Source organism: Haemaphysalis longicornis, unplaced genomic scaffold (genome assembly GCF_048455015.1).
Source record: "Haemaphysalis longicornis isolate Haplotype H1 unplaced genomic scaffold, Haemaphysalis longicornis Haplotype H1 scaffold_4, whole genome shotgun sequence".
Taxonomy (NCBI): Eukaryota; Metazoa; Arthropoda; class Arachnida; order Ixodida; family Ixodidae; genus Haemaphysalis; species Haemaphysalis longicornis.
In genome coordinates, this window is record NW_027526361.1 from 103,054,700 (window position 1) to 103,067,928 (window position 13,229).

At 47.8% G+C, this 13,229-nt stretch overlaps 1 protein-coding gene across 1 annotated transcript in view; it reads left to right on the top strand.

Moving 5' to 3' along the window:
• The window catches only part of LOC144179204 (cytochrome P450 3A24-like), a 29,058-nt gene extending 22,848 nt beyond the window's left edge, over nt 1-6,210 (top strand). The window contains exons 11-14 of the mRNA XM_077707466.1: nt 535-626; nt 1,164-1,307; nt 2,617-2,779; nt 5,840-6,210. Of these exons, the coding sequence (XP_077563592.1) occupies nt 535-626; nt 1,164-1,307; nt 2,617-2,779; nt 5,840-5,929 (489 nt within the window). The 3' untranslated portion in view covers nt 5,930-6,210. The remainder of the gene's footprint in view (nt 1-534; nt 627-1,163; nt 1,308-2,616; nt 2,780-5,839) is intronic.
• The last annotated feature ends 7,019 nt before the right edge of the window (nt 6,211-13,229 follow it).

Consider the following 13,229-nt stretch of genomic DNA (forward strand, 5'->3'; position numbering starts at 1 on the left):
CGTACCCATGTTTCTAATTATCCATAATGGCTTCTAGAGAATGCCCGGTAGCGAGGGCTCTTCTGCTGTGCCGAGGGCATGCGCAAGACGACATGACCACGAACAAACTTTTTCGTTCCGAGCAAGTGTTGCCACGATTACGGCAAATGGTGGAGGCTTTCTTTTTTTGGCTGAAGCCACTGCGCGAGCCAGGGACTCAGCCGTCGCCACAAGGCAGGCGCTCACGAGCGCTCGGCTTTTTCTTAATATTTTGTTCCTGCAACACGGAACTTACGGCCAGTAACAACAGCTCCGCTGTTAAAATAAGTCTCCACGCCCCTAACAATGGTAACACGCAAGTTGTACACGCAGCTACAAATGTAGGTGTAAAGGTGGATTATTCGAGGCACTTTCACCTGAGCTGAAGCACACAATCTTACAAGGTGTTTTGTAGGAGTTAAGCAAGTATTTAATAAAAAACGCTCCCCGGCTCTCACATTTCCACGTTTTTTCCGGGCACCAAGTTTGGCGCCTCCTTGTGTAATATTAACGCAGGGTCCAGAACCGAACCTCGACGTCATCTCCAAGCTGAAGTACCTCCACTGCGTCGTGTCGGAGACACTACGTCTGTATCCCCCGGCAACAAGGTAATAAAAAAGAAGAACGGATATACGTACACAACGAAACTGACCACCCCTCGATACAGACAGAAAAAAATTACCGTTAGCCTACACGTACGTTTCGTGCCGCTCCTTGGGCATCAGCGTATACGATCGGTAGTATCAAAACAAAGCCATATAAGCTTAATTTCCCTAGATATACTTTGAATTAAATGAGATTTGATTGAATGAGAAAGAGTGCTTTGTACGTATGGACGGGGCTGACCAGACTCACTTAAAATTAGCTTGAAGAAATGCTCTTGTAACTTCTCATCCCGTTTAGAAACTTGCCGCCATGCAAATTTTCAATATTGATCCCGCTTTAAAAAAAAATAATTTGCAAGAAGAACTGCCCTACAGCAACATTAAGTAATAGGCGGGTCAACCCCACGTAAAATTTTGATTATTGTGCACGCCGGCCACACACAGTCTCTTGTAATAGAAAGGCTACTTCCTCCCCCTGTCTAAGTGCATAACCCATTACATGAAAACCGTGCTTCGCTATATTTCTTACTGTTCATCCAGAATTGAACGCGTTGCAAACAAAGACTACGTCATTGGTGACACCAGTGTCAAGCTTCCCAAGGGTTGCGTCGTCATCGTACCCGTCTACTCCATGCACCGCGATCCGGAATTCTTCCCGGACCCGGACAGCTTTAACCCAGATAGGTAAGCGTCTCGTCTCATAAGAATCAACTTCATATGCTTTCATTGGCCGAATGTTGTAATTTCTTGTGCCAACCACGCGCACTGTCTGATTTGAAGGCCAAAAGCGTGCCTTGTTCCGGCGCCGCCCTTTTCGGCGTTTGTTTCAAGGTTTAATTGCGCGAAAAATCGGCTGTGAAATCCGACACAGACGATGGCCGCCCGTGTAAAAAAGTAAAAAAAAAACACCTCTATGTACGTTTCGAAATTGAACCCGGTTGTTTGAAGGGGGAGCCGGCGACATTAGTGCCACTCATAATCAGCACGTTTCCAACTAGGGAGCAAGAGTTACCGTATAGTGCGTGCGGTGCCGACGTCATATCGCGTGAAAAGTGAACATGATGTCACGCGAATAGAGCAGGTGCACCCCAGAAGCAGGGAATTTTGATTATAGTGAAGCTGGGGCGTCGAATGTCGCCAGTCTACCTGTCAAAATATTTCATGCCAAAATACAAAGGAGCGAGAGCGAAGAAAGTGGCACAAACTAGATGTAGCAGTGAAGAAGTACTTGATAATTATCGCTAGGCTTTTTTTAATGAACGTAAGCATACTCAGGTGCTCAGAGCAATTTTTGCTCCATGCGCGTGCAGTATTAGGAAAATTGGCTGGGATTTCTCATACCAGCGTGCGCACAACGAGTTTGGGTGGCATGAAGGGCCGTGCTTTATCTCATCGCCTGAATTGATTGATTGATTGATTGATTGATTGATTGATTGATTGATTGATTGATTGATTGATTGATTGATTGATTGATTGATTGATTGATTGATTGATTGATTGATTGATTGATTGATTGATTGATTGATTGATTGATTGATTGATTGGTAAATATACATCGGGATCTTCCTGTTATTTACGGTAAGGTACGGTTCGAGATATAATGAAGTGTGCGTTATGACTCCGCGGACGAACTTCAAAAGACATGTAGTACGTGGACGACACATGTGATAAATACCGAGGGAACGTTTGAGAAAGAGCTAGGATCAGGCGGATAGTCGCTGATATGAGGCAAGATAGTTTGATCAGCAGTGATGGGATGGAGGGTACCATGAAACCGAAAACCGGGAAAGCTTGCAGAAGGGCTCTTTTTAGAGCTGTGGGCACACAATGTATGGTAATGATCATGACAACGACGGCTCCGAGACGATGCATAAAAGCGGAAAAAATTGATCTCCCCTTCACTTCCTTTTTCCGCAGTATTTAGAGTCTTGTATGCGTTATTATATGCGAGTTGGCTAGCTCACCTTTTTTTCTCCCACCCCTCGGGTTGCAGGTTCAGCGACGAAAACATGGAGTCGATAAAGCCATACTCGTACCTCCCCTTCGGCGCTGGACCGAGGAACTGCATCGGAATGCGCCTGGCGATCCAGACGGTCAAGCTCTGCTTGCTTCATTGCATCCACAACGTACAGTTCGTACGCACCGAGAACACACAGGTACACCAAACCTTGCAGAGTTCGACCAGGGAGGCTTTCTTTTTCACTTTTTCTGGACTTTCAACTAATTATAAAGCCGCGGCGCGTGAAGGATGAGACAATAACACGAAAATGGATGCCGAGGGTTTAGAGGAAGTCGGGGCACTAAAGGGTGAAAGCAAGTTTGATTATATCGGAGTGCCGTGAATACAAATATACAACTTGTAGGCAGAAGTTGCTTATTAGAGCGGATAATGCCAACAGCGGGGAAAAGAGGTATTGCCGCCCCATACACTTTTCCGCACTACGATGGCTTAACAAATCGCGAATGCTTGGCGAAACGGGAGTGGTAAAGGTTGTAGAGGAGTTTTAAAGACGATTGTCCTTGTTCGCCTAGTTCAATGCGAAAATTGTGGTCTCTCTGTGAGTGTGTGTGTCTACGAATGTTTGTCTCTAAGATGTTGTGCAGCTGAGCAGAAGGACGCGGGTTCAATTACCGGCCGCGGCGGCCGCTTTTCTGATGGAGGCGAAAAGCAAACACGCCCGTGTGTACGAGATTTCGGCGCAGGTTAAAGATCCCCAGGTGGTCGAAATAAGTCCCGAGCACTCCACTACGGCGCCCCTCATCGCCTGTGTTGCGTCGGCAGGTTAAACCCTACAATCAATCAAAAAATCGAAAAACGAATGTCACCCGCTGCGGTGGATCAGTGGCTAAGGCGTTGCGCTGCAGAGCACGAGGTCGCAGGTTCGATTCCCGACCGCGGCGGCCGCTTTCCTGATGGACGCCATAAGCAAAAATGCCCGCGTGTACGAGATTTCGGCGCACGTTAAACATCCCCAGGTGGTCAAAATTAATCCGGAGCACTCCACTACGGCGCGCCTCATCGCCTGCGTTGTGTCGGCGCGCTATACCCTGCAATCAATCAATCAATCAAACTTTTGCTCGTCATGCGTTTTTCACACGAAAGTGTTTTATGCCGGGGTACATCAAGACATCACCGACGTCATATCCGTCCCGGAAATCCCATCCACAGAAGAAGTTTCACTGAAGCGGCGGCGAGAGGTTTCGAGCCCACGACCGCTCTGCCCGCAACGGGAGGTGCGAGACGCTCTGCCAACTGGGCTATGTACTCACGCCAATTAAGCACTACGAATGCGCCTTTTGTCATTCCGTATCGCAATCTCTATTCAGATGGGGCTGCCGCCTAGGAAAGGTGAAGCAAAGTAGTGTGTCGTGACGCTAATGAGCACCTATAGTTGGCGCTACTGGATGGCCTCGCGTAAGAAAAACTGTCAACGACGCCGACTGGCGATTGTCGCGCTCATTACTGCTTTGGTGCGACGAGAAACACGCCAGAGGGAAGTGGAACGCGTTCACGGATTCACAGTCCAAGCTGCGAACTCTGCCTCTCGCGTTCCCCAAGCTGAGCTTCTCGCAACTCAACCGTCTACCCAACACGCCACGGAGCTTGACCGATGTGGTGGCACCTTTGGTGAAGCGACCCGCCAGCAGGACATCGGTCTCCAAGCACACCCGCAAGACAGCTGCCGACCCGCAAATCATGCTCCTTTCGCTGCAGCGGACCGTGACTTCACCAAACGATTCCCTTACAACCAGTTCGGTTTCGTTCGCACGCTCTGCGAGCGCCTGTAGTTTGACCAGGATTTACGCGGTACTCCTGCGCGTGTGATCCAGTGTCTAATGTTGATGTGTCTAGCGGCGCCATACCGATGAAATATAAATAGCGATGTGCAAGTTCATATAGATGCACAATAAACATTCCACTGCTCCTGTGGCGGCACATTTCACTTTCACTCACCGCATACTATCAAAGAGGGACCAACCACATTTTTTGAAGACACAAAACTCAGATAGGAATCATTATAAAATAATGCTGCTCAGCCAAGACGGTTGGCTTCGTTCAGTTTCGATTTCGTTGAAATGTTTTGCTTTATCTACAACCGCTGTTACAAGATGCGCAGCATTCAGGTGAACGCGACAGCCTGGCGTACCTGCTTACCAATACAGCAGATAGCTCAGCTGAAGCAGCCAAGGGGAAAAACCAGAGAATTTTAGTGCAGCAGCACCTTTTAGAAAACCGTCTCCGGCCTCTAGCCCTGCCCATAAAGTGCGTGAATTGGCGGCCGACTTTGCTTGGATTTCGCCACCTAAAGATGGCGTTAAAATGTGCTTCCTGATCGGATTCCCATCTTTGCGAAGAAAGCGAAATCCAATACGAGCAGTCTTTCAGGAAAAAGGCGATGATCACGTTAAGTGAGGCCCCGGCTCGCTGTCGAACAAACGTGGAGAGATAGCTACGAAATGGGTAATTTTTCAATGAAAGCAACAATAAGTTATGCAACCTTTAGGTATACCTTTAAAATTGCGTAGTTCTGGTCTGCTACTGTGCACTACGGGAATGGGATTCATGAATAAGTGAGAGGGCACACCAAAAAAAGAGGCACACGTTGCACTCGTGCTTCTGCATTCTCACTACTGCATACCTTAAACAGACTAATCCTTTTTTCTTACTGCGCTAATAGTAGTAGTGCTATTTCGCAAGAAACCCACAGGCGTCGTGATTGTCTGAGTTAAGCCTCTTTAAACATGGACAAGAGGACAGAATGGTGAGGAGGGAGGAGGGGAGAAGACGTGAGACCGGGAAGTGAGTTCAATTCGTCAACACAAGTATACAACACTACCGGAATAGCCCAGTTCAATCGAAATCATGGTTCGAAATTTTTTTTCATTCGCAAGCATACGGACGCAGGTTTAACTACACCATTCACAGTGCTCCTCGATTGTGAATGTTTACTTCGTTTTTTACGTCTGCTTCTCCTCGACTATACCGCGGTCCGCTCGTAAAGACGTAACTACAGCGTCCTCCAAGTTTTATTTTGGACATGTACACATTCCGTAAACTCCCAACTGTAACATACCTGAATGTTTTAGTGTTTGCGTAGGTGCATCGCAGAGCAAATGTTCGTGTTGGGTACGGGGTAGTTATGAACCCGTTCCGCTACCTAGAGAGGGTGTGCAAATTAAAATACGTCGTTCCTTGCTCCTCTTTGCCCTTCCAGGTGCCACTGAGGCTGAAGAGGGGAGTTGGTATTTTGAGCGCTGAAGACGTCATTCTCGGCGTGCGACAAAGGCCGGACCACCTCCCTTGACTAAGCACGCACAGTCATGACAAAGCGTGCTGTTACGTATAGCATTATGTTTGCCTACACCCTGTCGTAGGCAAAAGAAGGACGGGCTATTAAGCGCCTTCGCTGTGATAACGAGAGCTATAGTGTAAAGTGTCCGCTTGAAAAGAGTGCTCAGTGCCTGAAGAAACTGATTAAACAAGGCTGCCCACACCTGTCGGAGCACTGCCGAAGACCTAGAGCAATGGAGCTGCTTTTGTACTTCGTTAAAAACATGGAGAATAAAGAGAGGAGAGAAGAATGCATAGCGGTGTTTAAGCTATCTCAGTTAAGTAGCGAGAACACAAGCACACAGCCTAACGTATCTAATGATGTCAATAAGCAATACGTCATCAAGGTATGCAAAAACACTTTTTTATACGTGATTACAATGCAGGCTCTTGAGTAACAAAGTTCAACATAAATAGTTGCTCTCTAAGGAAATAGAGCATGTGCTGAAAGCTCCCAAAAGCCTTTATTTTTATAGAGTTCGAATTGAGGATGGGACTTAGCGCCATTAATCTTTGTGCCATCAGTCTTGCAAGAAAAAAATTCGGATGAAACTACAATAACATTGATAAGCAAATTGGCGAACCTAAAAAAGGTTTAAACCCGATTTTAACATGCAAATAAACTCTCAATGCGTGCTCAAGGATATCTGAGCTCAATATTGATTTGTCGTGAACAGCCAGCAGAACGCTCACCACACTGCAACGATTGCCGCCTGATAGGATTCCCAGTGATCGCCTGCTGGCCAGTGATGGCGTTGCTGGCCTGTTAACTGTGCCTTCACGTGTACATTTAAGGAGATCCCAATACAGCTATCCTGCTCCGTGCCAGGCTCTCACCATGTGCCTGGCGCCAGGTTGGCATTCGTTCTAAGATGCTGTCAAAAGTGGGACGTGAAAGACTTCAGCACACCCGACCGACCCTCGCCCTGGAACCGCATGCAGACTTCAACGTGGCGATCCTGACGCATGCGCCGCAGTTACAACCCTTGCTTCGACTATGGCTAATGATCGAATACGGACTTTCCTGCTTCCTTCGCGAGCGACTAATCCTCGATGGACCGGGAGCGCGGCATCCGTTCCCGATCACGCTACCTGACCCATCCACCTTCTTCTGGGCTGGAGACTAGCGTCAATGGAAGGGACGGTTTCAGTGCGGGCAGCAAGCGACATAAGCAGAAAGCAGAAAAGGACAAAAGATCCACCTATATATTCGGCACAGGGAACGAGAACTTCCGGATTCGGACCCTTATTCTGACGTCTAGAGCGTTGACTGCGATAAACTTGGGAAGGTCCAAGGCGAGACTCATGAGCCTATACGGTGTTGACACGTAAAACTTGTCTGTTCGCCTCAACAAAACCCCATCTGGTTGATAATCCTCAGTGCGCCAGCGAGTTGTAGCAACAGTAGACAGTCCAACGGCAACCGTTGGGCACTGGCAGTGACAATTATCTGAACAAACGTAGGCGGTGCCCAATTCTGCCTCCGCAGTTTGCACCAGGACAGTTTAGTGCAGAGGCCTTTGGTTCGTAAATCACGAAAAATCTATGTTCCTATTCTAAAGCCTGGGCGCGATCTGTGAAGCTTAGCACAGGGTTACACAACCGCATAAGAAGCACACAGCAGCAGAGGGGTATTGGAAGACGCTTATTAAGCACGAATCTATGCCGCTTTGATATTCCGTGGCTGCGGGGCATCGAAGCCTGATGTCAACTTTTTCCCGCCATTTACGCTGATTCGAAATTCGTTTTAATTCCAACACTTTCGTTGCCTAGCGGCCTTCGAATCAACGTGTCTGCATGACGGAAAAAATCACAATGTAACGCGATTTGCGGAGGCATGCTGCTCTGAGGTATCACTTTAACCATCGCCTCCTGTATTTTTCAATGCCAAACGCATCAGCACCGAGCGGCCAACCAAGCCCTTCCCTTCTACTCCGGCCACTCTCCCCCAATTGCCAGCCTTTCCAGTGCTTTGGTCACGTGACTGGTTAATCTTGGGGCGACGCGTGGTGCAAAGTGGCAACGTTGGCAAAACGTACTCAGCCGCGGGTCTGAGTTTTCTAACGCAGGCGAGAGCGCCGTCACTTCGGCGATCTCAAACATCGGTTGTCTTGGCAACAAGGCACAAGCCGCTCTTGAATTTAGTTACAGTCGGGTGTTTCCGGTTAAGCTCGGGGCTTCGCTTTACGACATGTGGGCACTGCAGGCATACCACTCACTCACTTTGGGAAGCGGGCGATGCGCTTGGCATAGTAAAATACAAGAGGTGATGCTTTAACACTAGCTTCCATATTGTGCAGATACCGAATAGGTCATTGATTCAATGAAGTCGTAGCAACTTGCCTCTGGAAGAACTGTGCCGCCGTGCACCATGCGGCTTAAATATTGTTTTCTTTTAAAGCAAAGCTGTACTGCTTTCGTCCAGCGATTTCGTAAAGGTTGCGCAAATGACCTTTTGACCGGGGACACCCCCCCCCTCCCCCCCAGCGACACACCCCTCGAAGCGCATCGCGTGATTCTCCGGGCCCGCTGTTGGCACCCGCAGGCGCCAACAGCGTTTGGTAACGCCTCTGCGGCCGAGCCAGCCAACCCCCCCTCCCTTTCTCCCCTTGAGCCTCCCACGCATGCAGCGCTGGATCGTTTCGGGCAACGTGACTCGTCTCGCGCCCGACGAAGAGAAACGGTGCGTTCGCCATGAATGAACGCCGCGTTCGCCCGGCCTCGTTCTGAGAGCGTTGCACGGAACCGAACGGTTTTGAGACGTGGTCGGCAATACAGCTAAATCAAAGGTTTAACCAAGCGAAACGAAGACTCAAACAGACTAAGTCAAGCTTTTGTTTTGCATATCCAATGTTAGCTGAGCTAAGCCGCAGCCATTTTAGCTTATAACGCTCCAAAATTTGTCAGGGGAGTTAGTAATAAAATTTGGAAGAGTATGGTAAAATTAGTGTCATTTAGCAGAGCCCACAGCAAAAGTTAAAGCAGACTGAGTTGCTTGCATTGCCCCTACTCATGCAGGTTCTCTCTTTAATCGTTTGATTTTCTTTCCGGGTGCGAGATTTTTCGTGTAAGCCAGGGATTTAGCTCCGAGCTTCTTTTTCTGTAGAAAAAAAAATTATATAGACAAGACGGGACATCTTTTTTCCCCTTTTTTTTAAATTTAGACCCCGGTTACCCGCCGCCGTGGCTCAGTCGCTAAGGCGTTGCGCTGCTGAGCACGAGGTCGCAGGTTCAATTCCCGGCTGTGGCGGCCGCTTTTCTGATGGAGGCGAAAAGCAAAAATGCCCGTGTGTACGAGATTTCGGCGCACGTTAAAGATCCCAAGGTGGTCAAAATTAATCCGGAGCCCTCCACTACGGCGCGCCTCATCGCCTGCGTTGCGTCGGCGCGGTAAACCCCACAATCGATGAAATTTAGACCCCAGTTCACAAGTAGCACATCCAGTAAAATGGTCAAGACAAAGTTCCAGATAATCTATAATACTTTCAAATCTTGCGTGCGAGTAATCTTTAACAGATATAGCTTGGGCAACAGTGACGCAATGGGTAACTTCAGTCAAGCAAGAAAAACAAACCATTTTGTGATCAGACCATCCATGATAAACTTTAACAAAACTTTATAAAGACCGGATTACGAGCACAAGATCAAGTACAGAACCCGATGAATCCTCAACGCACTTGGGCTGAGTAACAACCTGTTGCAAGCTGTGGCTTAACATGATATCAAATAAAAATTTTGCATGCGTGCCAGAGACGGGTTTGGGAATCCAACTTCCCGATCAACACCGGCAAGTTAAAATGATCGCCTAGAAATATTTTATCATGCCTAGGTGTACTCGTGTGTTCAGAGAGGGCAGGCAAAAAATTAGATGAGGCGTCTTGGGGGAGGATTGGGGCGATAAACAGCAAAAAAAGAATGCGTCGTACTCGATAATAAAGCTAGAACGTAATACACTTATGATCATCAATTTTGCCGAGAAAGAAAGGCGTGAGTATTCTGTTTACCTAAAACAGCAATACCGCATCCTCAAGTTGATCTGTCGCGCCGGAAAACCTGGTAGTCGGTGTAAAAAACACCACTATCATCAATCTCGTCACGCAACCAGGTTTCAGCAATCACTGAAACATGTAGATCGTGACCCAGAAAAACAGCCTCCAAATGTTCACTTTTGCTGGCAATACTGGGGGAATTATTGTTTAAAAGTCGAAACTCTTTCACTTTGAAAGAGTTATGTCAGGCGTTCTCTATCGCACCTGAGGTAGCTCATTCCATACCTATGTCAATCCTGTCTTTGTTTTGCCGCTGGTAGGATTTGGGAAGTTTAACCCTCGGCCCCACCGTTTTCTGCTGCAGAGCAAACTTTCTCAATAAAAAAAAACTCGTTTGTTGGCGCAATCGTCCCATGCGTATATAGTTCATTGTCAACAATAATAATCTTGTAGTTTATAACGTTACTTTCTCACCGATTAACTTGTCGTTGTTGGCGTTTAACCAGAAAAGTTTTTTCTTCTGAAGGGTGGATTTTGAGTAGTGGTTTTGTGTAGAAAGTTTAGTTCTTTTAAGTTTATGCGCATTCTGAAGAACATCTTGCTTTTCATTGTACTGCCTAAAAAATACGACCACTTGATTTGTGTATCCACTCGGTTTGCCGAGGTGGTGGATCCTTCCCACACAACTGCAGGGAACACCAAGTTTTTCGTTAAAGAGCTCGCTGAGAACTTTCTGTTTTAAGCTTTAGTATCGGTTTCTTTTGGCTTCTCGGGCAGCCAAAACGCAATCAGGTTCGAGCGCCTGCTACGATCGTCTGAATCAACCACTTTTGCCTGCAGATAATACATCGTTCGCTCAATGGCATAAATGCGGGCGGTTTGTTTTTCTGAATCAACAAAGCGTAATCTGTTATCAGTCTGTCAACACTGGCTTGTTGTGCCCTAAGAGCAGCAATACCGGACGATAATTTATTTGTTTTGCCTGCAAGTAACTGATTCAATAAATTTCTGGCACTGGCTTCGGGCGTCCTAGGTCTGGGGTTCATCTCAGCATCACTGCACATGAGCAATTTGCATGCCCAACATGCATAATACGCAATGAGAGCACGCTGCTGCGGTCGCGGCAGGACCAGTAAACCGCGGCAATCGCTCCGAATAGTGCTGGAATAATTACAAACCTGCACGAAGCAGAAGAACGGCTTGTAAATCCACAGACCGCTGGATGGTCCGCCGTGCCCACTCTGCAGGGCACGGATCGCTCCCAGCCGGCCGAACTACTTCGAATGGAGGCACAAGCAGTAATGCCCACGCGCCTGTCACGTGACTACCAGTTATAGGGACAGGAACGGGCGATATCGCGTCATCATGCTGTGGGAGCAGCATTATGCTACTGCTGCTATGGTTGATCTGTTGCTGTGGTTGTGAAGTTGGTATGGTTGGTTGCGAAACGAAAGAGACGCCGAGCAGTTCTGCATCCCTTTCGTGCAGGCTCTGGTACGATAGGGAATTAAATATCGGTGTTTGCCTGCTACGTTGGCAGAGTTTTTGTTTACAGCGTTGTCTTTGACGGCGAAAGTATGGCATATGAATCGTTACAGAAGCACAGATTGGCTTTCTCGTGGAGTGTCCATACGAATACTTCGCATTTAATACACCACGACGATTACGACACATGTCATTTGGCATGCCTGAGTTGTTACAGCTGCGCTACTTCCAGGCGAAACGCTCTCTTAGAAATGCAAGCGTTTTCTCAATTGAAAGTGGCCTGGCATGGATAGTCTGAGATGGGATCTGCGCTACCCCTCCCAAGGTACAACGCGCTATCTCCAAGGAGCCATAATGATGACGGACTGATCACCACCTCCTCTTCCATCCCGCTCTTTACCCAACTACGCCCACTTGACCCCCCCCCCAAAAAAAAAAAAATGGCGGCGTACCCGCTCCTTTCATTACAAATGTCGACGAAAGGTGAAAGTCGACTGGCGCCTCTGCCAAGCAAATGCCTCCCTCCTCTTTCCCGCTCCCCTCTCATGCTGTGTCGCTCTCGTCTCGTTCCTCCCAATATAATACGCTAGAGGTTTGCTGAAGTCCATTTAAATTTACCGCGTTCCACTGGTACAAGTCGGGTGCCTCAATGCCAGCGCTGCCGTACGGCGGAGACACACGTGAATCGAGGCACCCTACTACAGCGTTATACATAGAACCCCTTTGCCCTACCCCGCGAGCGTTCGAAGGGGAACGTGGAGGCTATGTAGTGGAAATGCCGCCGGGTAGCGCTGGCAACAGCAGGCGACGGTTTTCTGCCGTTGATGTGGTATCTCACTTTCTATCCCAAAAATCAAGCATCCATGAATTTTTTTTATAAAGGAACACTGTAAATGTTCCTTATGTATTGATTTCCCGCCTTATATTTGCGTAATGCCTTGTTCTTGTTCGACAATGTTGACAAGTATGAACAATTGCCACCGGACGTAGACGTTTAGGTTTGGCTGTGGGTGTATAAGACTATTGCGCAGTTCCTGTTTCACTTTGCCCGGGTGGCTGAATCGAGTCCCAGACAGACAGACAGACAGACAGACAGACAGACAGAGACAGACAGACAGACAGACAGACAGCCCAAAATTTCTGTGTTTAAGTAGCCCAAGAAATACCATCGTCTTTAAAAAGGTTAATAAAATCCATTCGCATTTGTTACACAGTGACGCATAGCGCACGACACTTTCATTGCAAACAACCTGAGAATATAGATCACGTATTTCTGCATTGCTGGGTGGCCGTCTTTTTGTCAGACGTCATCCAGAGGACCATCCCCGAGGACTTTTCGTTACATCCCCGCGGCATCCGGTTTTGAGCGTGGACAACGAAGAGGGGGTTTTGTTTGGCGCTCTTTGCCCTTAGTTGGCCTTACGCCATTAAAATCGAAACATGATCAACAAAGCGGGGGTGCCCTACGATACGGCCATGTTGTTGGGCCTCCACAACATTTAGTGTTCACGCATGACCTGGATCAACGGTGACGTAGACGCGAGGTCCACAAGACAGTTTTTTATTGAGAGTATCTCGCAATTCGTTGAAGTGCACAAATCAAAGGACTGCCCCCCTAGTGGCTGTCAAGGGTAGAGCCCCTGAGGGCGCTTAAGGAATTTTAAATGATAATGCCAGCATAAGTCAGGCTCGCAGCCCTACGTGTGATTTTCTATATCTTGTGTGCCCCTTATGTAATGTCGAAGACCGGCCATAAAGAAAAAAATGTCATTGGAGCTCGACGATTTCCTGGCGAATGAA